Here is a 22,838-nt window from a genome sequence, read left to right on the forward strand (position 1 = left end):
GCAATCACTACCCCTAACAACCAATACTACCAACAATCACATTTACCAGAAAATAACAGAAAATCACAGAAAATAACTTGATGTTTAGCAATGATAAATTCCATATATTAGGGTACGGTAAAAATGAGATCCTTAAACATAACATAGGATAGAAAACACAATCAAATCTGCCCATGGAAGGAAAGCAACATGTAAAGGATTTGGGAATAATGATGTCTGACGACCTAACGTCTGATGGTGGCTTAACGGACAGAACACTGGACGCGTCATTCTGTGGTCCCGGGTTCGATCCCGGGCGCCGACGAAAAACAATGGACAGTTTTCTTTCACCCTGATGCCTCTGTTATCTAGCAGTAAATAGGTACCTGAGAGTTAGTCAGCTGTCACGGGCTGCTTCCTAGGGGTGGAGGGCTGGTCGAGGACTGGGTCGCAGGGACACTAAGCCCCGAAATCATCTCAAGATAACCTCAAGATCTCAAGATAACGTTTAGGAGTATTACCAAGCAAATATTGCGTCAGCCAGCATCACCTGTGTTACTCCGTCTTTAATACTGCTAAGTACTCACTTCCCCCTTCAGAGCAAGAGAGAGAGATTGCTGAAATAGAGGGAGTACACAGTGTGAGGGGTGAGGTCTCAGATTGGTGAGACGTTACAAGTGGAGTCCCGCAGGGGTCAGTCCTTGGACCTATACTGTTTCTGATATATGTAAATGATCTCCCAGAGGGTATAGAATCGTTTCTCTCAATGTTTGTCGATGATGCAAAAACTTATGAGGAGGATTGAAACGGAGGATGATAGTAGGAGGCTACAAGATGACCTAGACAGGACTGAGTGAATGTTCCAACAGACTGAGATGGTTGTTCAGGGCTGTGATGGTTTCAGTGACTACATATCAGGCACCATAGCAACTGGAGGACAGAAAATTATAGTAGTAGTCATATATAACCCCCCACCGAACGACATAAGACCCAGACAGGAATATGATAGAAAGAATATGGCCACCATCATTATAATGGAGAGAGCAGCTTCTGTGGCTAGCAGGAACGGATCCAGACTACTATTGTAACACCACTCTAATGTAACACCACTATAATGGAACTCTAACTAATGTGTAAACACCACTTACTTATCCTGAGTACCACTTCCTATCAGTTGCACTTGGTAACACGGTTTATTGAACACGGTAATATGAGCTGACATATGATGGTTACACCGGAACCAAAAGGTACACTGCAAAACAAGGAAATGCTACACAGGATTAAATACGCTGCCACCATCTACCTTTGACCATTGAGACTATATCAAGCAACGAGGCAAGAAACATTGCTTGACTTGGAGAGTACTTTCTATGACTGTCAGTAATTATGGGATGGTTGTCAGCCACTATATCCAAAAGGCTAAGAGGATTCAACAATTGACACAGACGGGAAATTTAACATGAGTTTATTGAGATACCAAAATTATGCTAATCACAACTTATAAATCCTACTCTAACACTGGCCAAAAGTTTAGAAATTTGGACATGGAACAAAACCTTTCCTGGATTTTCGAGTTGGAATTACGGGCGTTTTCCTTAACCGCTTGTCGGATCACGACGTAATTTTACGGTGCGGTTTAAAATATTTGTAAAAAATCCAGTTTAAATCTGATTAACTTCGGGTTTGTTTCAAACTCCGCGCCATGAAATTCCCGTTCTCTCGGGGAGCCGCAAGTCACGTCGGCCTACTGGGTCACGTGACAGGCCAATTGTTTTGTTGTCACGTGGAGCGATCGGATCTCTATCCCCTCGGCCGCCAAACTCGCACGTTTTCAAGGATTATTATCCGTTGTGTGTGTTTATAACCCACTAAATTCATCAATAATGGATCCAGCACCAGGCCCAAGCGGTGTTTCGGCTACAGGAGCCTCAGAATCAAGTGGAAAAGACAGGATTACCGCCATCTATAGGAGGTTTGCTGGTGTGAGGCTCACTCCCACCAAGATTCCCAATGTCTTGGATGCCTTTGATCAAGCTGAAAATGAACGAAGTGATGCAGAAGGTGAGGATGTAGAAGAAGAATTTTAAATTGGGGGCCGTAGACCCCTTGGGGATGACTCAACAGAGGATGAGACTGAAAGCCAAACTGAGGAGGAGGAGGAGGGGGCACCAGCACCGCCGCCTCTCACCACAAGGCGCACACGTGGTGCGTGCACTCCTAAAATCCAGCCAAGTAAACGACATCCTACTCGTCGTTTGAAAATAACCCCATTTGTTGATAGTGGTAGTGATTCTAGCTTTGATATATCAGGTGAGGATGAACCTAGTGACGAAGATGAGGCACCCCAGCCTCCTCGCAAACGTACGTGTTCGGTACGTACTCGCAAGCCTGGGGCCAGTGGTGGGTGGCTTGAGGACAATGTTCCACCAGTGTTCGATGATTTTACTGGAAGCCCAGGGCTAAAGATTACAAAACCAACTAGTGCACTTGCATATATTCAGTTGTTTATTACTCGTGAGCTGATTCATTACTTGGCATATGAAACCAATCTGTACGCTTTACAATTATTCAACCTGGCTAATGAAAATGTTGATGATATTTGGAAACCATTGAAGTTGAAAGAAATGGCCAGATTCTTAGGACTGTGTATGTTGATGGGAGTAACAAAAAACCCCACTATGCGCATGTATTGGCAGACAAATAAATCATGGCATACAAGATTCTTCGACATGTTTATGACGAGCAGAAGGTTTCAGCACATAGGTCAGTTTTTTCATGCGTTCAACAGCAATGCGGTGCCAGTGGACAATACAGATAAATTGATCAAAGTGAGACCAGTGATGGACTACCTAAGACACCGTTTTCAAGAAGTGTATTACCCAATGAGAGAGTTCTGTTTGGATGAAGGCACAATGGCATGGCGAGGCCGGCTGTCGTTCAAATTGTACAATCCAAGCAAACCAGACAAATATGGCGTCAAATTTTATATGCTAGCCGAATCAACATCTGGCTACATTTATTCATTTGAGGTTTACTCTGGCATTGGTAGAACAATCATTGAAACAGTTACTAGTTTGATGCGGCCATTGTTGAACAAGGGGCACCACCTCTATATGGATAACTATTACAACTCAGTTACCCTTACAGAGAAGTTGCGAGAAGTGGGGGTGTACACCTGTGGAACAATTAGACTCTTACGTGGCGCCCCAAAAGACTTGCAACAACTTGTGAAGAGTAAGATTGATGTGAATACTATAGTCTACCGCCGCAAGGACAACACCTTCATTCTGCTGTGGAAAGACAAGCGAGTTGTCTCTATGATTACCAACCTAATCAATGCAGACACAAAGAAAGTTCAGAAAAGAAAACGAGTTCGCAGGGCAGATGGAACAGTAAGACTACAGCAGGTTGTGGTGAACAAACCACAGGCAATTGTTGACTACAATAAGTTCATGAAGGGTGTTGACCACTTTGATCAAATGGTAAAGTATTACCATTTCGCCAGGAAATGTCACAAGTGGACGAAGAAAATAACATTTTATTTCTTGCAAATGACATTGCAAAACGCTTATGCATTGTACAAGGCCAACACAGATGATCGAAGGAAACTAACTCTGCTCCAGTTCCATGAAGTTGCTATTTGGTCTTTATTGAAATTTGACAAGGCAGAGTGGCCTGCAACAACTACACCATCTCCACATCTAGTTCATGCTCCAGACATAAATGATGACACTGGTCCTGTGTATCCTGCTGCTGACCCGTCAACACCTGGTCCGTCGGGTGTGAGGCGCCCTCTCTTCACGTCTACACCTAGTGCTGAAGCTGAATCTGATGAAGATAATTCATATTCCACATTAGTGTTTGAAAACAATAGTGAGAGCGACGATTCAGACAGTAGCCTATTGCCAACCCAGAGAAAACAGCGACGTGTTGTTATAGCAGAGACTCGCCTGAACTATAAATTGAAACATGAGCTGGTAAAAATCCCCAAACGTCGCAAGTGTGAAGTGTGTGCAAAGTCGGGTATCAGGAAGGAAACTGGTATAGCGTGCAAGACATGCGATGTTCCACTTTGCGTCATACCTTGTTACACCACTTATCACAGGAAAAGGGTGTATTGGGTGGACAAGAAATAACCACCCGCACCAGCTTCACTCCACCTAGGAACATCTGTTGAGCAACTTCAGGAATCAGTACCTGAAGGAGGTGGAGTGGAGATAAAATGCTCAACTTATTTTACTACAATCGTCTTTGCTTTGGTAAGTACACATAATTGTCTTAGATTGTTTTAGTATTGTAGTCTATTTTCTTATGAATATTTTGATACCTAAATGAGAACTGTAGCATGAAAACTAAAGTAAATATACACGAAACAAGAGAAACTTTTTTTGTGGGTGTTGCGGGTGTGAGTTGGAGTGTCAAGAGCGGGTTCCGGTTGTGTGTTTTCCGTCATCTCTACAGCTGTGAATTCCAAGGAATTGTATATGATATGCATATGTCTGTGTAGGGAATTTTATTCCGAACACTATACAAAAAAAAAACGGTGTGAAACAAGTATGAACTTGAAAAAACATGAGCAAAGTAAAAACTTTTGACGTTCACGGGTACAAACACGCGTAAGATTTTATTCGCCGCAAATTTATTTGACGCTGTGTTGGCCAACTCTACCCATGTTCTTATAGAACTTTTATTGCGAACACATTGCTATAAAAATGAAATACGTAGCTCCAGAAATAATGTCAGGACAGTGAAATAAGTATAAACATTCAAAGCGCTGCATCACACCAGTGTCGTCCCTGCTGAAATCAGGGCTAACGCTTCGCCCAGTTCCCAAACTCGTGCGGGCCACCCGATACCATAATTAGACATTGATAGGCATATGTCTGGGTGGGGAATTTTATTGCGAGTTCAGTGATATCAAATGAGCGCTGTAGGATGACTGTGAGGCTGGCAACAAACGAAAGAGTATGAACATTTACTTCCTGTTTGGGTGTCACGGCGAGTCATCTTCGTGTTTATTTACTTCGTGGTGGGATACCAAATGCTTGGGTGACATTTTATGCATATGATCTTGTAGAGAATTTTATTGCCAACGCATTGATACCAAAATGAAAAACGTAGCTCGAGAATTGATGTTAGGAGCGTGAAAAGATTATAAACTTTTTTGTGTTTACGCTTGAGCGCCCAGAACGCCGCGCGCACAACCCACTTTTTTTCAGCTAGTGCCGCGCGCACTAAAGTGTGGTTATTAATTAAATGTTTCCCAGATTAAAGTACATGCATATCATTGAAGGTAAAACTGAGTCATAACCCCTCTTTCAATACTCGTGTGTGCGTGCGTACATATGTATGTAAATAAACACACTCCAGGTATGGTTAATTTGTCATAACATGCCTTTTCTGTCTATCTCTCTCTCTTCCTCCCTCCATTTACCCTCCTAACCGCCCACCACCACACCTGCCTCCTCCTTAATCATCACACCCGCACCCGTCTACTCCCTTATCTCCTCCCACACCCCCCAGCTCACTGTGGCCTTATCTTCCCCCACCCTCACCCCCTCAGCGCCGCACGCACTTCCCCTCACTTACCCAGCCTACTCCACATGCATTTGGCCCGTCACTTCCCCTACTCTTTCACTTAATTTCCAAGTTATTTACTGTATTATTCTCATTTCCCCAATTCTACATCTCTATAATGTTCTGATTCTATCTGTTCCATGAGACGAAGTCTCATCTTAATTAAGAATTCACCTTCAATAGTCAAGGGTAACGTTCCTGCTTCATATTTCAACTATAGTTTGTGATAAACTTACAAAGACATGTCTGTATGTAGTCGCAAACAACTTTAAGTATTATTTCAAACCAAACATGTAAACTTTTATCAACATTTGTAACATTTCTTAATTATGTAGCTTCCATTGAGCAGTAGTTTTTCTCAGTCAAATATATTATTACGAAAAAGACTTTTACCTGAGACATATCTCGTAATTTAACTTTTTTATTCAATAACTTTTCATACCTTTTCTAGGGGGAGCCGAGCGGACAGCACACTGGACTTGTGATCCTGTGGTCCTGGGTTCGATCCCAGGCGCCGGCGAGAAACATTGGGCAGAGTTTCTTTCACCCTATGCCCCTGTTACCTAGCAGTAAAATAGGTACCTGGGCGTTAGTCAGCTGTCACGGGCTGCTTCCTGGGGGTGGAGGCCTGGTCGAGGACCGGGCCGCGGGGACACCAAAAAGACCTGAAATCATCTCAAGATAACCTTTATATTTTATCTATGATAAAACTTTATATCAACTTAATACCGAGGTACTATGGTAAACATGTTAACTGCAATCACTGTTTCACCTCTGTTAATAATAACTCACAAAACACCGCTGCTCTTTAAGTAACTCGTTTAACATTCCATTAACAAACTTGCATTTCTATTATTTATTATTCTGTTAAAATCCACTTTATCTTAAAACTATTCTCTGAACAACAATGCATTATCCTAACTAACCTGATTTACCTGAGCTAACCTAACTTAATGTAACTTTCCTAACCCAATTTACATTTCCTCACCTACCTCACGGAATTTAATATAACTTCTATAACATAACTTATAAATCTTACCTAACCTCCCCTACCTGATGTTACTTACATAACCTAACATACCTGACATAACTTACCTATCCCAATATATCCTAACTTACATAACATAACTTCCAACCTCACCTACCTAACTTACATAACCTGCATAACATAACTTCTCTACCTGACGTAAATCTCAAATCGACTTGAGAATGGTCCAGGACGGACCGAAACGTCGTCGTCCCTTCAACTTCTAGTGTGTGGTCTGGTCAACATACTTCAGCCACGTTATTGTGACTCATCGCCTGCATACCTGACGTAATTTATCTAAATTTCATAACTTGCCTAACATAGCATGCATAACATAACATACCTTACCTATCCTACCTCACATAACTTACCTAACTTACATAACTTGCATAACATAGCTTCCCTTACCTTTCCTAACAGATGTAACTTACCTAACTTACATAACTTACCCAAATTTTCTGACCTCACTTAATTAACCCAACTTACATAACCTAGCCTACCTGATGTATCTTACCTAACGTGGCCTAACCTAACTTACTAACTTATCTTACATATTGAAACGTACCTAACCTTATCAACATAACTTACCAAACCTAACTTAACAAAACTTCCCTTTGCCTAATCTAACCTACTCAACTTCCTTAACCTGTTCTACATGATTTAACTTACTAACTTATCTCCTCTACAACGTAGCTTTCCTTAACCACACCTACCTAACTTATGTAACATAACTTATTTAAAACAACAGCTTATTCTCTCTGAAACATCAACTCTTCATTTATTATTTATATATTTATTTATTTATCCAGACAACATTCTTTCACACTTACAACTACAAATCAGAACTTTCATACTAAAGACTCTCATAAAATACCCATGATACACTCACTTTATACAAATTTCATAAATACTTGCACAAAATATAAATATATCACTCTCTTACCTACACCTACAATTATTCTCAAACTTACACAAACATATGCTCAGACTTATATAAAACACTTATAACACTTCACATAAATTGCATAAATTTGCACATACAAACTTACTTAAAACCGAACTGAAACTCGGTAACTCTATTTTCTTTTCTTAATGCGTCTGAAATAACTGTTTTAATTCTCTGGAGAATTAATATGTAAAAAGGAACTTGCAAGAGACAGTTAAGACGGGGGCAATAGCTGGAGCTCGGTAATTGCTTTGATCTCATTTACTACATCATAAATACAGCGGTTTTAATTCTCATGGAATTTGAATTTTTAATAGCGAAGTTATAGGAGTGAACCAAAGCGGGGGGACAAAAGCTGGAGCTAGATATCTGCCTTGATCGTGTTTACTACAAATGAAATATGTTTTAAATCTCAGGAAAATTGGACTGTTAACAGTCAAAATGCATGAGCAAACTGATTCGGAAACTGGAGCTATATCTTGAGAACTAACTTTATCTTGTTTATTATATATGAAATATGTCTTTTAAAGTTTCATGGAATCTGAACTGTTAATAGCGAAATTATGATAGTGAACTAAGGCAGAGGACGGGACCTGGAGCTTGGTACTTTCTTTAGCTTGCTTTATTACGTCCGAAATATACCTGTTCTAATTTCCGCGAATATTGGGTTGATAGTAACGGAGTTACGAGAGAAAAGTTAGGTGGACAGAAGCCGAGCTCGGTAACTCTATTTTCTTTTCATACTATGTCTGATATATGACTTAAAATCCGCGGAAAATGCATAGTTAGTGCAGAACGTACACTTGTAAACGTGTGAAGAACTTACATCTAACATTGGGAATTATGTAACAAACTCCTAATAAACATATTCTATAAAAATGTACTTGAGACGATTTTACCAAAAACGGTTGAGGGCTTAGCTGTAATTTTCGAGGCCAGACCTTGGGACCCCTTTTCAGAGTGACAACTTAGCAAGGATTTTTCTAGTTTGGACCCTGGGACCCTTTTCAAGGGTACATCTTAGCGAGTACTCTTCCCCCCCCCCCTATAAAGTACTCACTAAGCTGTATATACTACAATTAACAACCATGCCAAACTGAACAACCATGAAATAGTGAACAACCACAATGAGTGAACAACCATTGAAGAATGAACAAAAACGCCAGAGTGAACAACCACCTCAGAACGAACAGTAATGCCAGGACAAACAATCACGCCAGAGTGAACAAACCACATTAGAACGAACTGCCACCTCATAACGAGCAACCCGGCCAGAGCCAGCAACCCGGCCAGAGCCAGCAACCCGGCCAGAGCCAGCAACCCGGCCAGAGCCAGCACCCAGAGCAGTACCCGGCCAGAGCCAGCAACCCGGCCAGAGCCAGCAACCCGGCCAGAGCCAGCAACCCGGCCAGAGCCAGCAACCCGGCCAGAGCCAGCAACCCGGCCAGAGCCAGCAACCCGGCCAGAGCCAGCAACCCGGCCAGAGCCAGCAACCCGGCCAGAGCCAGCAACCCGGCCAGAGCCAGCAACCCGGCCAGAGCCAGCAACCCCGCCAGAGCAAGGATTGTAATTTCACACCAACATAAATTTATTTGTGGTCAATTATGAACCAGAAAGAATGTATGAATACAATATATAGCATCCAGTGTATAACATGATTGTATTTAATTGAAAAATACGAGATAATAATAGCGTTGTAGAGTCGCTAAATGTTCAGTCGTGCTGGACATTTTATATATAAAAGATTTAACTCGACTTAAATCTTAATCATTGTTTAAGTTATTTTAACCACATAAAACTGTCAGTCAAGCCCAAGAAACCAGTGAGAAGTGTAGTGGTAAGAGAGATTGATGATCTCTCAATCGTGGATATCCATCACCCACATTGCTTGATTGAGTTGAGTTTGAGTGCAGTTTTGACCCTCGGGCAGCCCAGCACCAGTATTTGAATTGACGAAACAGAAAATGTACTGAGCCACGAGTGAGCGAGTGATTGATGTTGGCGATCAAGAGATCGTTCATCACTCTTAGTACATCAGTGACATCGTCCTCCTGAAGCACAACTGCTATTCCCTAATATATATATATATATATATATATATATATATATATATATATATATATATATATATATATATATATATATATATATATATATATATGCGAACAAGCCTGAATGGTCCCCAGGACAATATGCAACTGAAAACTCACACCCCAGAAGTGACTCGAACCCATACTCCCAGGAGCCACGCAACTGGTATGTACAAGACGCCTTAATCCACTTGACCATCACGACCGGACATAATGAGGTGATAGCCGAGGCTATTTGAACCACCCCACCGCCGGCACTTGGATAGTAATCTTGGGCATAGCATTTTACCAAATCACCTCATTCTTTGGGGCACACGTGAGGAACACAAATGCGAAACAAGCCTGAATGGTCCCCAGGACAATATGCAACTGAAAACTCACACCCCAGAAGTGACTCGAACCATACTCCCAGGAGCCACGCAACTGGTATGTACAAAGACGCCTTAATCCACTTGACCATCACGACCGACATAATGAGGTGATAGCCGAGGCTATTTGAACCACCCCACCGCCGGCACTCGGATAGTAATCTTGGCATAGCATTTTACCAAATCACCTCATTCTTTGGGGCACACGTGAGGAACACAAATGCGAACAGCCTGAATGGTCCCCAGGACAATATGCAACTGAAAACTCACACCCCAGAAGTGACTCGAACCCATACTCCCAGGAGCCACGCAACTGGTATGTACAAGACGCCTTAATCCACTTGACCATCACGACCGGACATATGAGGTGATAGCCGAGGCTATTTGAACCACCCCACCGCCGGCACTTGGATAGTAATCTTGGGCATAGCATTTTACCAAATCACCTCATTCTTTGGGGCACACGTGAGGAACACAAATGCGAACAAGCCTGAATGGTCCCCAGGACAATATGCAACTGAAAAACTCACACCCCAGAAGTGACTCGAACCCATACTCCCAGGAGCCACGCAAACTGGTATGTACAAGGACGCCTTAATCCACTTGACCATCACGACCGGACATAATGAGGTGATAGCCGAGGCTATTTGAACCACCCCACCGCCGGCACTCGATAGTAATCTTGGGCATAGCATTTTACCAAATCACCTCATTCTTTGGGGCACACGTGAGGAACACAAATGCGAACAAGCCTGAATGGTCCCCAGGACAATATGCAACTGAAAACTCACACCCCAGAAGTGACTCGAACCCATACTCCCAGGAGCCACGCAACTGGTATGTACAAGACGCCTTAATCCACTTGACCATCACGACCGACATAATGAGGTGATAGCCGAGGCTATTTGAACCACCCCACCGCCGGCACTCGGATAGTAATCTGGGCATAGCATTTTACCAAATCACCTCATTCTTTGGGGCACACGTGAGGAACCACAAATGCGAACAAGCCTGAATGGTCCCCAGGACAATATGCAACTGAAAACTCACACCCCAGAAGTGGACTCGAACCCATACTCCCAGGAGCCACGCAACTGGTATGTACAAGACGCCTTAATCCACTTGACCATCACGACCGGACATAATGAGGTGATAGCCGAGGCTATTTGAACCACCCATACCTTCTGGGGTGTGAGTTTTCAGTTGCATATTGTCCTGGGGACCATTCAGGCTTGTTTGCATTTGTGGGTTCGAGTCACTTCTGGTGTGTGAGTTTTCAGGTTATATATATATATATATATATATATATATATATATATATATATATATATATATATATATATATATATATATATATATAATATATATATATATATATATATATATATATATATATATATATATATGTCGTACCTAGTAGCCAGAACGCACTTCTCAGCCTACTATACAAAGCCCGATTTGCCTAATAAGCCAAGTTTTCCTGAATTAATATATTTTCTCTAATTTTTTTCTTATGAAATGATAAAGCTACCCATTTCATTATGTATGAGGTCAATTTTTTTTATTGGAGTTAAAATTAACGTAGATATATGACCGAACCTAACCACCCCTACCTAACCTATCTTTATAGGTTAGGTTAGGGTAGCAGAAAATGTTAGCTTAGGTTAGGTAGGTTAGGTAGTCGAAAAAACATTAATTCATGAAAACTTGGCTTATTAGGCAAATCGGGGCCCTGCATAGTAGGCTGAGAAGTGCTTATATATACATATATACATATATATATATATATATATATATATATATATATATATATATATATATATATATATATATATATATATATATATTATTAAATATGACCGAAAAAGTAAGATTAATAATTCTAACACGAATTTTCTCAATCTTTCGTACATTTCTTTTCACTATTGGTGGTAATTCAAAAATCAATTCTCCAAAATTCATTTTTATTTCTAGTCTGACGCGACACTTGAGCGCGTTTCGTAAAACTTATTACATTTTCAAAGACTTTAGTTTACACATACAACTGAATAGAACTTACACATCTCCGATTTGTTTTTATCTACATTTTAGTGAGGTGGATGGGGTGAGGTGGTTTTAATAGGGTATTAAATTCATCAACACAAGACAGAACACGAAACAATGGGTATTGAATGGAAGTGATTGTAGAAAGCCTATTGGTCCATATTTCTTGATGCTTCTATATTGGAGCGGAGTCTTGAGGTGGGTAGAATATAGTTGTGCATTAATTGGCTGTTGATTGCTGGTGTTGACTTCTTAATGTGTAGTGCCTCGCAAACGTCAAGCCGCCTGCTATTGCTGTATCTATCGATGATTTCTGTGTTGTTTACTAGGATTTCTCTGGCGATGGTTTGGTTGTGGGAAGAGATTATATGTTCCTTAATGGAGCCCTGTTGCTTATGCATCGTTAAACGCCTAGAAAGAGATGTTGTTGTCTTGCCTATATACTGTTTTTTTTGGAGCTTACAGTCCCCAAGAGGGCATTTGAAGGCATAGACGACGTTGGTCTCTTTTAAAGCGTTCTGCTTTGTGTCTGGAGAGTTTCTCATGAGTAGGCTGGCCGTTTTTCTGGTTTTATAGTAAATCGTCAGTTGTATCCTCTGATTTTTGTCTGTAGGGATAACGTTTCTATTAACAATATCTTTCAGGACCCTTTCCTCCGTTTTATGAGCTGTGGAAAAGAAGTTCCTGTAAAATAGTCTAATAGGGGGTATAGGTGTTGTGTTAGTTGTCTCTTCAGAGGTTGCATGGCGTTTCACTTTCCTTCTTATGATGTCTTCGACGAGACCATTGGAGAAGCCGTTGTTGACTAGGACCTGCCTTACCCTACAGAGTTCTTCGTCGACTTGCTTCCATTCTGAGCTGTGGCTGAGAGCACGGTCGACATATGCGTTAACAACACTCCTTTTGTACCTGTCTGGGCAGTCGCTGTTGGCATTTAGGCACATTCCTATGTGCGTTTCCTTAGTGTAGACTGCAGTGTGGAAACCTCCGCTCTTTTCCATGACTGTTACATCTAGAAAGGGCAGCTTCCCATCCTTTTCCATCTCGTAAGTGAAACGCAGCACAGAACTCTGCTCAAATGCCTCCTTCAGCTCCTGCAGATGTCTGACATCAGGTTCCTGTGTAAAAATGTCGTCAACATACCTGCAGTATATGGCCGGTTTCAAGTTCATGTCGACTAAGACTTTTTGCTCGATGGTACCCATGTAGAAGTTTGCAAACAGGACACCTAGGGGAGAACCCATGGCGACCCCATCTACTTGCTTATACATGTGCCCATCCGGGCTCAAGAAGGGTGCCTCTTTAGTACAAGCTTGGAGTAGTTTCCTTAGAATATTTTCTGGTATGTCAAGAGGCGTACAGGCTGGATCACGATACACTCTGTCGGCTATCATCCCGATTGTCTCGTCCACAGGTACGTTGGTGAACAGTGATTCTACGTCCAACGAGGCTCTTATCCCTGTGGCCCGTGTGCCCCGCAGTAAATCAACAAATTCCTTTGGAGACTTCAGGCTGAAGGCGCAAGGGACATAAGGAGTCAGCCGGCCGTTGAGTCGCTTCGCCAGTCTGTACGTGGGTGTGGGTATCTGGCTAATGATTAGCCGAAGTGGGTTTCCAGGCTTGTGTGTCTTGACATTTCCATACGCATATCCAGGTTTATATTCCCCAATGATCTTTGGCAGGTGGAGTCCTGATTTCTTGGCGTTCACAGTTTCGATCAGTTTGTTGACCTTTGCTTTCAATTCGGCTGTAGTGTCCTTCGTTACCCTTTGGAATTTAGTTTGGTCAGAGAGTATGAGGTTCATTTTCTCCAGATATTCGTCTTTTTTAAGAATGACGTATATTGGCGACTTGTCACCTGTCCTGACAACTATCTCCTTGTTCTCACGAAGGCTTTTAGCTGCCGCTTTGAGCTCGGGGGACAGTATGGTGCTTCTGTAATTGCCTCGATTCTTTCCTCCTTCCGCAATAAGTTCTGCTTGTAAGGTATCTTTGGTAGTGACCTTCTTTTGTGTCTCGAGGTCGAATATGTCGTCCAACAGAATTTCCAACTCCACTTTCCGGGCCATCTCACTCGGTCTGGACATAACGTGACAGTTTATGCCCAGATTTAGGAGAGTGACTTGGTCCTCAGTGAGGTTAATTCCTGCAAGGTTCAGGAAGCCATCTCTTGGTCGTGGAATTGCCATAGGTCCTCCATATAACGTTGTTAGTTTCTTGATAATCCTTGTTTCAGTGCTGAGGTGATGTCGGTCTGTGAGGATGTCGAGGTTTTGTTCAATGCGGGTACGGATACTTTCGTCGATGTTGCTATTTCTCCACTCGTTTGTAGCATGAAGAAGTTGCGTTTTGTTGTCTTTGATTTCATTCTCTGCCTTGTATATCTGATCACGAATCAGATCCTGGCGATATTTTATCGTGAAGGCTTGATTCCTTGCTGCTGAGTCGTGTGCTTTAATATTAGTATATTTTGGTAGCAGTCTTTCCAGTAAACATATAGAATCCTGTTCGTGTTAGAATTATTAATCTTACTTTTTCGGTCATATTTAATAATATATGTCTACAGGAAAGACTGCTACCAAAATATACTAATATATATATATATATATATATATATATATATATATATATATATATATATATATATATATATATATATATTACACAACTCTCCTAAACACGAGAGTGAAGTATACAACTTTAGAACACTTTCCCACCAGGAGACTCGAACCCTAGCCAGCACAGAAGCCTTCCAGCAACTGGCATAACAGGTACGCCTTAACCCCCCTACCCACTCCACCACCTGCTCAGACCCTTAAAAGAGATGGTAATTTTGGAGTATTTATACACTCCAAAGAACACCACCTCCCAAGAGCAGTAGAGCAAGTAAGGGGTCATTTCTACGTTTTTTCATGAAGTCCCTGTTAATATGGGAGAACACTGTGTCAATGCTTACCATCTCTTACCTCATCTCTTAAAAGAGAAATTACTATCTCTTTTAAGGGTCTGAGCAGGTGGTGGAGTGGGTTAAGGCGTATCTGTTATGCCAGTTGCTGGAAGGCTTCTGTGCTGGCTAGGGTTCGAGTCTCCTGGTGGGAAAGTGTTCTAAAGTTGTATACTTCACTCTCGTGTTTAGGAGAGTTGTGCTTTAAGCATAGACACAGTGTTCTCCCATATTAACAGGGACTTGATGAAAAAACGTAAAAATGACCCCTCACTTGCTCTAGTGCTCTTGGGAGGTGGTGGTCTTTGGAGTGTATAAATACTCCGAAATTACCATCTCTTTTAAGGGTCTGAGCAGGTGGTGGAGTGGGTTAAGGCGTACCTGTTATGCCAGTTGCTGGAAGGCTTCTGTGCTGGCTAGGGTTCGAGTCTCCTGGTGGGAAAGTGTTCTAAAGTTGTATATATATATATATATATATATATATATATATATATATATATATATATATATATATATATATATATATATGTATATATATATATATATATGTATATATATATATATATATATATATATATATATATATATATATATATATATATATATAATGGAAATGTTCGTTTGTTCAAAATCGCTAGTCTCTAAAAGTTCTTCACCGATTGCTTTGAAATTTTCATACACTGTTCCATTCGCATCAGAGCGGGTTTTTATATACATATTATATTGATGTCACGTCTGAGACGGGAAAAAAACATGCATTTTTTTTTTTTTAAAAACTGTGTTTTTCATGTGAGAGATATCTTTGAAACCTCTCTACCGATTGCTTTGAAATTTTTACGCAACTTTGCTTTTGAAAAAGCGCATGGTTTTTCTATTATTACTGTACACATGCCTTACCTGTGACATGAAAAAAACATGTTTTTTTGATAAACAACGCCATCTGTTGGACATAAGAGCAACACACACTGTTATCTCCCAAAGTTCTTCACTGATTGCTTTGAAATTCTGACACAACGTTCCATTCGAATATGCGCCTGTTTTTATATGCCTACTATATAGAGGCCACACCTGTGACAAATAAAAACATAATTTAAAGAAAAAACATCGCCATCTGTTGAATGTAATAGCAACACAAACACACTATACTAAATATGTTATGATTTCCACTTCAATGTTTCAGATTGCATTAATTAATTGAATTTTCATAGATTACTATTTATTTTAATTTTGATTTAATTTTTTGGTGTGACATTGAGTTGGAATTGAGCTGTGTTGTTTACTACACTGTTTATTTCGTAAGAATAAGTATAGATGCCACACTTGTAAAAGGTAAAAATATTCTTCTTTTTAAGAAACAGTGCCATCTGTTGCACGTAAGAGCCATACACACTATAATAAATATGTTACGATTCCATTTCAGTCTTTCCAATTGCATTGAAAAATAAAATTTTCATATATTTCGATTTATTTTCAGTTTTATTGAATAATTTTGTGTGATATTGGGTTGGAATTTAGCTGTGTTGTTTACCATACCATTCATTTCGTGAGTATAAGTATAGATGCTACACCTGTGACAGTAAAAAACATGCATTTTGAAAAACAGCGCCATCTGTTGCACGTAAGAAGAACAACTCACGCTATACTAAATATGTTACAATTCCATTTCAATGTTTCCAATTTCATTGATAAATTGAATTTTCATAGATTTCGAATTATTTTTATTTTTATTTAATTATTTTGTGACACTGCATTGGAATTGAGCTTTGTTGTTTACCATACCGTTCATTTTGTGAGTATAGTTTATTTTTTTATTTCTTCATTTTTTCATTCGTTTTTTAATTGTTTTTCTTATATTTCAGTGATGGAAACATCAGATCATTTGATGTTCCCAATTTTCTGATGGGAACATCAGATCATTTGGGAATGCATCGGACGAGGGAGTGGGGAATGGTGGGGAGGATGAGGGGACGGGAGTAGGGAATGGTACTGAGGACGACAGGACAAGGAAGGGGGTAATGGTGAGGAGGACGAGGAGGTGGGGGGTTGGGGATGGTAGGGACGAGGGGACAGAAGAATGGAGAATGATGGGAAGGACAAGGAAACAGGAGATAGGGGAATGGTGTGGAGGCCGAGGGGACAGAGGAGAGAAGAATGATAAGGAGGCCCGGGGGACAGGGGAGTGGGAGATGGAGGAGAGTATGAGGGGACGGTGGAGTTGGGAATGGTTAGAAGGACGAGGGACGGTGGAGTTGGGGATGGTGGGGAGGACACAGGGATGGAGGAGGGAGGAAATGGTGGGGAGGACGAGGGGACAGGGGAATGGGGAATGGTTGGGAGGAAGAATGGACAGGAGAGTGAGGAATGGTTGGGAGGATGGGGGGAGGGGGAATGGTGGGGAGGACTGGGAGACAAGAGGAAGATTGCTGTGCCTCAGCAATGCACATGCATTGCTGAGCCACAGCAATGCGTGGCCGGGTACAGCTAGTATATAATAAAAATGGAAATGCTTGTTTGTTCAAAATCGCTAATCTCCGAAAGTTTTTCACCGATTACTTTGAAATTTTCACAAAATGTTCCACTCGCATCCGAGCAGATTTTTATATACATATTATATTGATGTCACGTCTGTGACGGAAAAAACATGCTTTTTTTGAAAAACTGTGTTTTCCATGTCAGAGAAATCTTCTATACCTCTTTACCGATTGCTTTGAAATTTTGACACGACGTTGCATTCGAATACCCGCGTCTTTTTATATACCTACTATATTGTTGCAACCTCTGTGACAGGTAAAAAATGCGTTTTTGAAAAACAGCGCCATCTGTTGCACATAATAGCAACATGCACGCTATACTAAACATGTCGCAAATTCCATTTGAGTGTTTCCGATTGCATTGATAAATGTTATTTTCATAGATTTCTATTTATTTCATTTTTTATTGAATTATTTTGTATGACATTGTGATGGAATTGAACTGTGTTGTTTACCATATCGTACATTTCGTAAGTATAGGTATAGATGCCACACCTGTTACAGGCAAAACTATGCTTTTCTTGAAAAAACAGTGCCATCTGTTGCATATAAGAGGAACACACATGCTATTCTTTTTGCTATACTATTTTTGCTATATTATTTATATACAATATATATATATACTATTTATATTATTATAGTATAGTTTGCTATACTAAACATGTTACAATTCCATTTCAATGTTTCTGATTGCATTGATAAATTGATTTTTCATAGATTTTGATTTCTTTTCATTTTGATTTAATTATTTTTTGTGAACTGTATTGGAATTGAGCTGTGTTTACCATACCGTTCAATTCGTGAGTATAGTTAATTTTTTTACTTTTTCATATTTTCATTTCATTTTTTAACTGTTTTCTTATATTTCAGTGATTTGAACATCAGATCACTTGATGTTCCCAATTTTCTGATGGGAACATCAGACCATTTAGGAAGGCATCAGACGAGGGAGTGTGGAATGGTGGGGATGACGAGGGGACGGAAGTGAGAGATGGTGGGGAGGACGAGGGGACAAGGGAGAGGGTAATGGTGGGGAAGGACGAGGAGATGGGGAATTTAGAATGGTGGAGAGGACAAAGGGAGAGGGGAGTAGGGCATGGTGGGAAGGAAGAGGGGATGGGTGAGTGGGGAATGGTGGGGAGGACGAGAGGACGGTGGAGTGGGGAATGGTTGGGAGGCCGAGGAGACGTGTGAGGGGGAAGGGGAATTGTAGGGAGGGCTGGGGGACAGGGAAAGATGCTGTGACTTGGCAACGCACATGCATTGCTGAGCCACATCAACGAGTGGCCGGGTACTGCTAGTATATATATATAAATGGAAATATTCGTTTGTTCAAAATCGCTAATCTCCGAAAGTTCTTCACCGATTGCTTTGAAATTTTCTCACAATGTTCCATTCGTATCCGAGCAGGTTTTCATATACATAGCATATTGATGTCACGTCTGTGACGGAAAAAACATGATTTTTGAAAAACTATGTTTTTCATGAGTTTTTCGTGTGAGAGAAATCTTTGAAACCTCTTTACCTATTGCTTTGAAATTTTGACATGATGTTGCATTCGAATAGGCACCTGTTTTTATGTACCTACTACATACATGCCTTACCTGTGACAGAAAAAAAAAAAAAAAAAAAATGTTGTTTTTGAAAAACAGTCCCCCTCCCCGCTCAGCTCGTTGTCGCCGTGTGGGGGCTTCGTGGGCGGCTGCCGGAGTATGATGCTTATTGGGACAGTCCTCTGTCCTTTTCTAGCCTTGTGCTCCTGCTGCCGTCCTCTCCAATTCTGCTGGGCATCTTTTCCTTTTCCTTCTGTTTCGTTTTTCTCCCCCCTCTTCTCCTATCTGCTTGCCGTTTCCTGCCGACCTTTTGCTCGTTCTGGTTCTTCCCTTGGACTTCTTCTATTTTGACGCCCGGGTGCTTGAGGAGGCATACTCTTGCACCCGTAGAACTGTAGTACCCGACGTCGAGAGCGAGGGGAACCTTTTATTGTCAATCCCCCTTTCGTCACTGAACCCGATCTCGACGGACTGTCGGTTTCTTAAGGTGGCGTTTGTGGGGCGTATACTCACGACGCACCCCTAGGAGGCCCCGACAAGATCGGCGATAGCTTCTTGTTGGGTGTCCTGCCTCTAATTGTGGCTCCATGGTGGGTGTGGGGGCACATTCGTGAATGAATTCTTCTTTTCGTCAAGATGATAACCCCTGTTTCGGCTGCTTCTGGCTTACCTTCTCAGGCTCGTGGGGTGGGCGACCAAGCCCCCGAGTTGGTCCGTATTGGAAGACCGGGCTCTGTAGCCTCCGCTGCATTGGGCCCCGACCTTGCTCCTCCTTTGGCCTCTCTGACTCCTTCCCCTGGCTCCCCTCCCTCCTCTGTGGTTGGGTCGAGCCCCAAGCCCCCAGTGGTGACTACCTCGTCCCCTGGCGCGGCTCCTTCTCTAGTTGTAACTACTGCGTCTTTTAACCCCTCTCTCTCTGGGGGTTCTCACCGCCGTCCTCGTCACGGCCGCCCTCGCTCGATTCCTTCCAATTCTGCTACCTATCAAGCCTTGTTTGGTCCCGCTTCGTGGGCCAAATATTTTGATCTCCTCCCTCTTGATTCTGCGCCTCCTGACGATTTCTCCCTCCATCGACATCTCATTGATTCCGTGGATGCCTCCATTACTTTCAACCCCACTCGTCTTGGTACACGTGTCGTTGCTGCTCCTTCTCAGGATGCTGCTTCCCGCTTGGCTGCCTTATCCTGCCTTGGCGAGACCCCCGTTCGGGTCTCGAAGAACGCTCAGTTGAATGCCAGTGTTGGCACTATTTTGCTCCCGCCCCATGTTGCGACCGGTGTTCGGAACCTGCGCGACTGCCACGACGATATTCGACATATCCTCGCTGCCCAGGGCCATTCTATTCTCCAGGTGGACACGTTTACTCGTCCCCCTCGTGGTAGTCGCCGTCAACCCCTCCGGGTTGTGAAGATTACCTTTGATGGTAGGACCCTTCCACCCTCTGTCATTCTTGCTGGTGCCAGGTGCTCTGTCCAGGAGTACATTCCTTCTCCTCGGCTCTGCAACAAGTGCTGGAGGTTTGGGCATGGTGCCCTCCGCTGCTCTGGGACTGTCTCTCTCTGTCCTTTGTGTGGTGGCGAAGGTCACTCTAAGTCGGAGTGCACTTCTCCCCAGGCTCGTTGCCTCAACTGCGGTGAGGCCCATCCTACCTTCTCCCGTGCGTGTGTCCATTACAAGCTTGAGGCAGCCGTCCTCAACCTGAAGCACCGGGAGCGTTTATCTTTTCCTGAGGCGAGGCGCCAGGTTCGCCGGCTCCCGCCTTATGCTAATATCTCTTATGCTCGTGTGTTGCGCTCTTCCTCTCCTCGTCCTTCCCGCCTTCCTCAGACTCACAACCGTTTCCGGGCCTTGGACCCTGATGCGCCCACTGCCCCCTCCTCTGTTCCTTTGGGTTCTCTCCCGAAGGATCCTCCTCCTGGTCCTCTGTCTGGGGTTCCCCTTCCTTCTACCCGGTCTGTCGTGTCTTCTGTGTCTTCTTCCTCGTCCCCCTCCGATCCTCCTTCCCATCCTCTTCCTCCATCTATCGGCTCTCCCCACCGCCTGTCGGTGCGGGCGGATGTCCATCGCTCTCCTAACGGCTGTCGTGTGTGCTCTCGTTCGGCTTCTCCTGTTGAGACACTGGAATCCGTTGCCCGGTACGTAGTTGCTGGGACACCGGTCTCTTTAAGTCAGAAGCGTAAGCCTGGCTCCTCTCCTTCTTCTTCCCCGGCGGGTAAGAAGGCTTCGCTTTCTTCCTCAGCTCCTCCTTCTGGCTCTGTTGCTCCTTCCCCTCCCGTTTCAGTGCTTGCGCCCCCTGTTCCTGCTATGGAGGTTTCTTTGGCCCCTGCTTCCCTTTCGGTTGCTGCTCTTGCTGGGGTGCGCTCCCCTCTTTCTACTCCCCCTCTTCCTGCTGCTGTCCTTGACTGCTCCTCTCCGTTGTCTCCTCCTCTTCCTCCGGACCCTGCCCGCCCACCTCTGATCTGTTCTCCCGTTTCCTTCCCTCCGTCTTTTGCTCAGTTTACCCATGCCCCCTAACCCTGACTTTGCTGACCCTGATCCCGACCCTGATATTCTTTAACGTGCTCTGTTGCTCTTTCGCCTTTGTTTCTTCCTTGTTCTCTGTTTTTGTCCTTTCTCTTCTCGTCGTTGTCCATTCTTCAATGGAACGTTCGAGGTTATTACGCCAATTTCCTCGAACTTCAACTTCTGATTTCGCGGTTTTCGCCCCTTTGTGTCTGTCTCCAGGAGCCAATGCTTGGTGCTCGTCCTGGTCGTTTTCGTGGCTATTCCTTTCTCTCCCCCCCTCCCCAGCCATTGCTGGGGCTTCTAATTCTTCTGCTCTCTTGATTCGGGCTGATGTTCCCTTTGTTCCTTTACTTTTTCCTTCGCCTCTCCATTGTTCTGCTGCTCGTATCTTTGTGGGGAAATGGTACACAGTTTGTTCCATTTATCTCCCCCCGAGTGTCCCGCTCTCTCTTCCTGTTTTGAAACACCTCCTAGACTCCTTGCCGGAGCCTGTGCTCCTGCTGGGTGACTTCAATTGTCGTCATTCTCTTTGGGGTGACGTTCTGACGAATACCCGGGGTCGCCTCCTTGAGCCGTTTCTCCTCTCTTCTTCCCTGTCTCTTCTGAATTCTGGTGAGCCCACTCATTTGGACTCTCGGACTCGCACCCTTTCTTGTCTTGATCTTTCTCTCTGCTCTTCTTCTCTATACTTAGATTTCACGTGGCAGGTTCTTGATGACCTCCATGGAAGTGATCATTTCCCCATCCTTGTTTCCTTTTTCTCTTTTCGCCCTTCCTTCTCTTTCCCTAGGTGGCAGTTTGCTAAGGCAGACTGGACCCTATTTACCCTCAGTGCTGCTCTCTCTGACCTCTCCCTTCTGCCTCTCTCTCGCGCTCTTCTCCTTTTTCATGACACTGTCTTCAACGCTGCCCTCCGCTCTATTCCTCGCTCTTCCTCTCGGGGTCCACGGAAGTGCGTTCCCTGGTGGAATGCGGACTGTGCTCGGGCTGTCCGCTGTAAGCGCGCAGCCTGGAAGAGACACCGCCGTAGGCAGACGACCGATTCTTTTCTTTTCTTTCGGAAAGCGAGTGCGGTGGCCCGTAGGGCCATCCGTACGGCTAAACGTGAATGTTGGGCATCTTATGTCTCAACAATTACGTCCGAAACCCCTCTGGCCCAGATCTGGAAGCGTATCCGCAAGATAGCGGGTAAGTTCGTTCCCGATGTTTCACCGGTCCTTCACCTCCATGATACTCTTGTGGCGGACCCGTTGCAGGTCGCTTCCGAACTGGGTT

The 22,838-nt window shown here is 43.1% G+C and overlaps 1 protein-coding gene across 1 annotated transcript in view; it reads left to right on the forward strand.

The window, feature by feature from the left end:
- Positions 1–1,862: 1,862 nt before the first annotated feature.
- The window catches only part of LOC123750800 (piggyBac transposable element-derived protein 4-like), a 131,329-nt gene continuing 110,353 nt past the window's right edge, over positions 1,863–22,838 (forward strand). The window contains exons 1-2 of the mRNA XM_069338120.1: positions 1,863–2,040; positions 2,104–3,371. Of these exons, the coding sequence (XP_069194221.1) occupies positions 1,863–2,040; positions 2,104–3,371 (1,446 nt within the window). The remainder of the gene's footprint in view (positions 2,041–2,103; positions 3,372–22,838) is intronic.

Source organism: Procambarus clarkii, chromosome 39 (assembly GCF_040958095.1).
Source record: "Procambarus clarkii isolate CNS0578487 chromosome 39, FALCON_Pclarkii_2.0, whole genome shotgun sequence".
Taxonomy (NCBI): domain Eukaryota; kingdom Metazoa; phylum Arthropoda; class Malacostraca; order Decapoda; family Cambaridae; genus Procambarus; species Procambarus clarkii.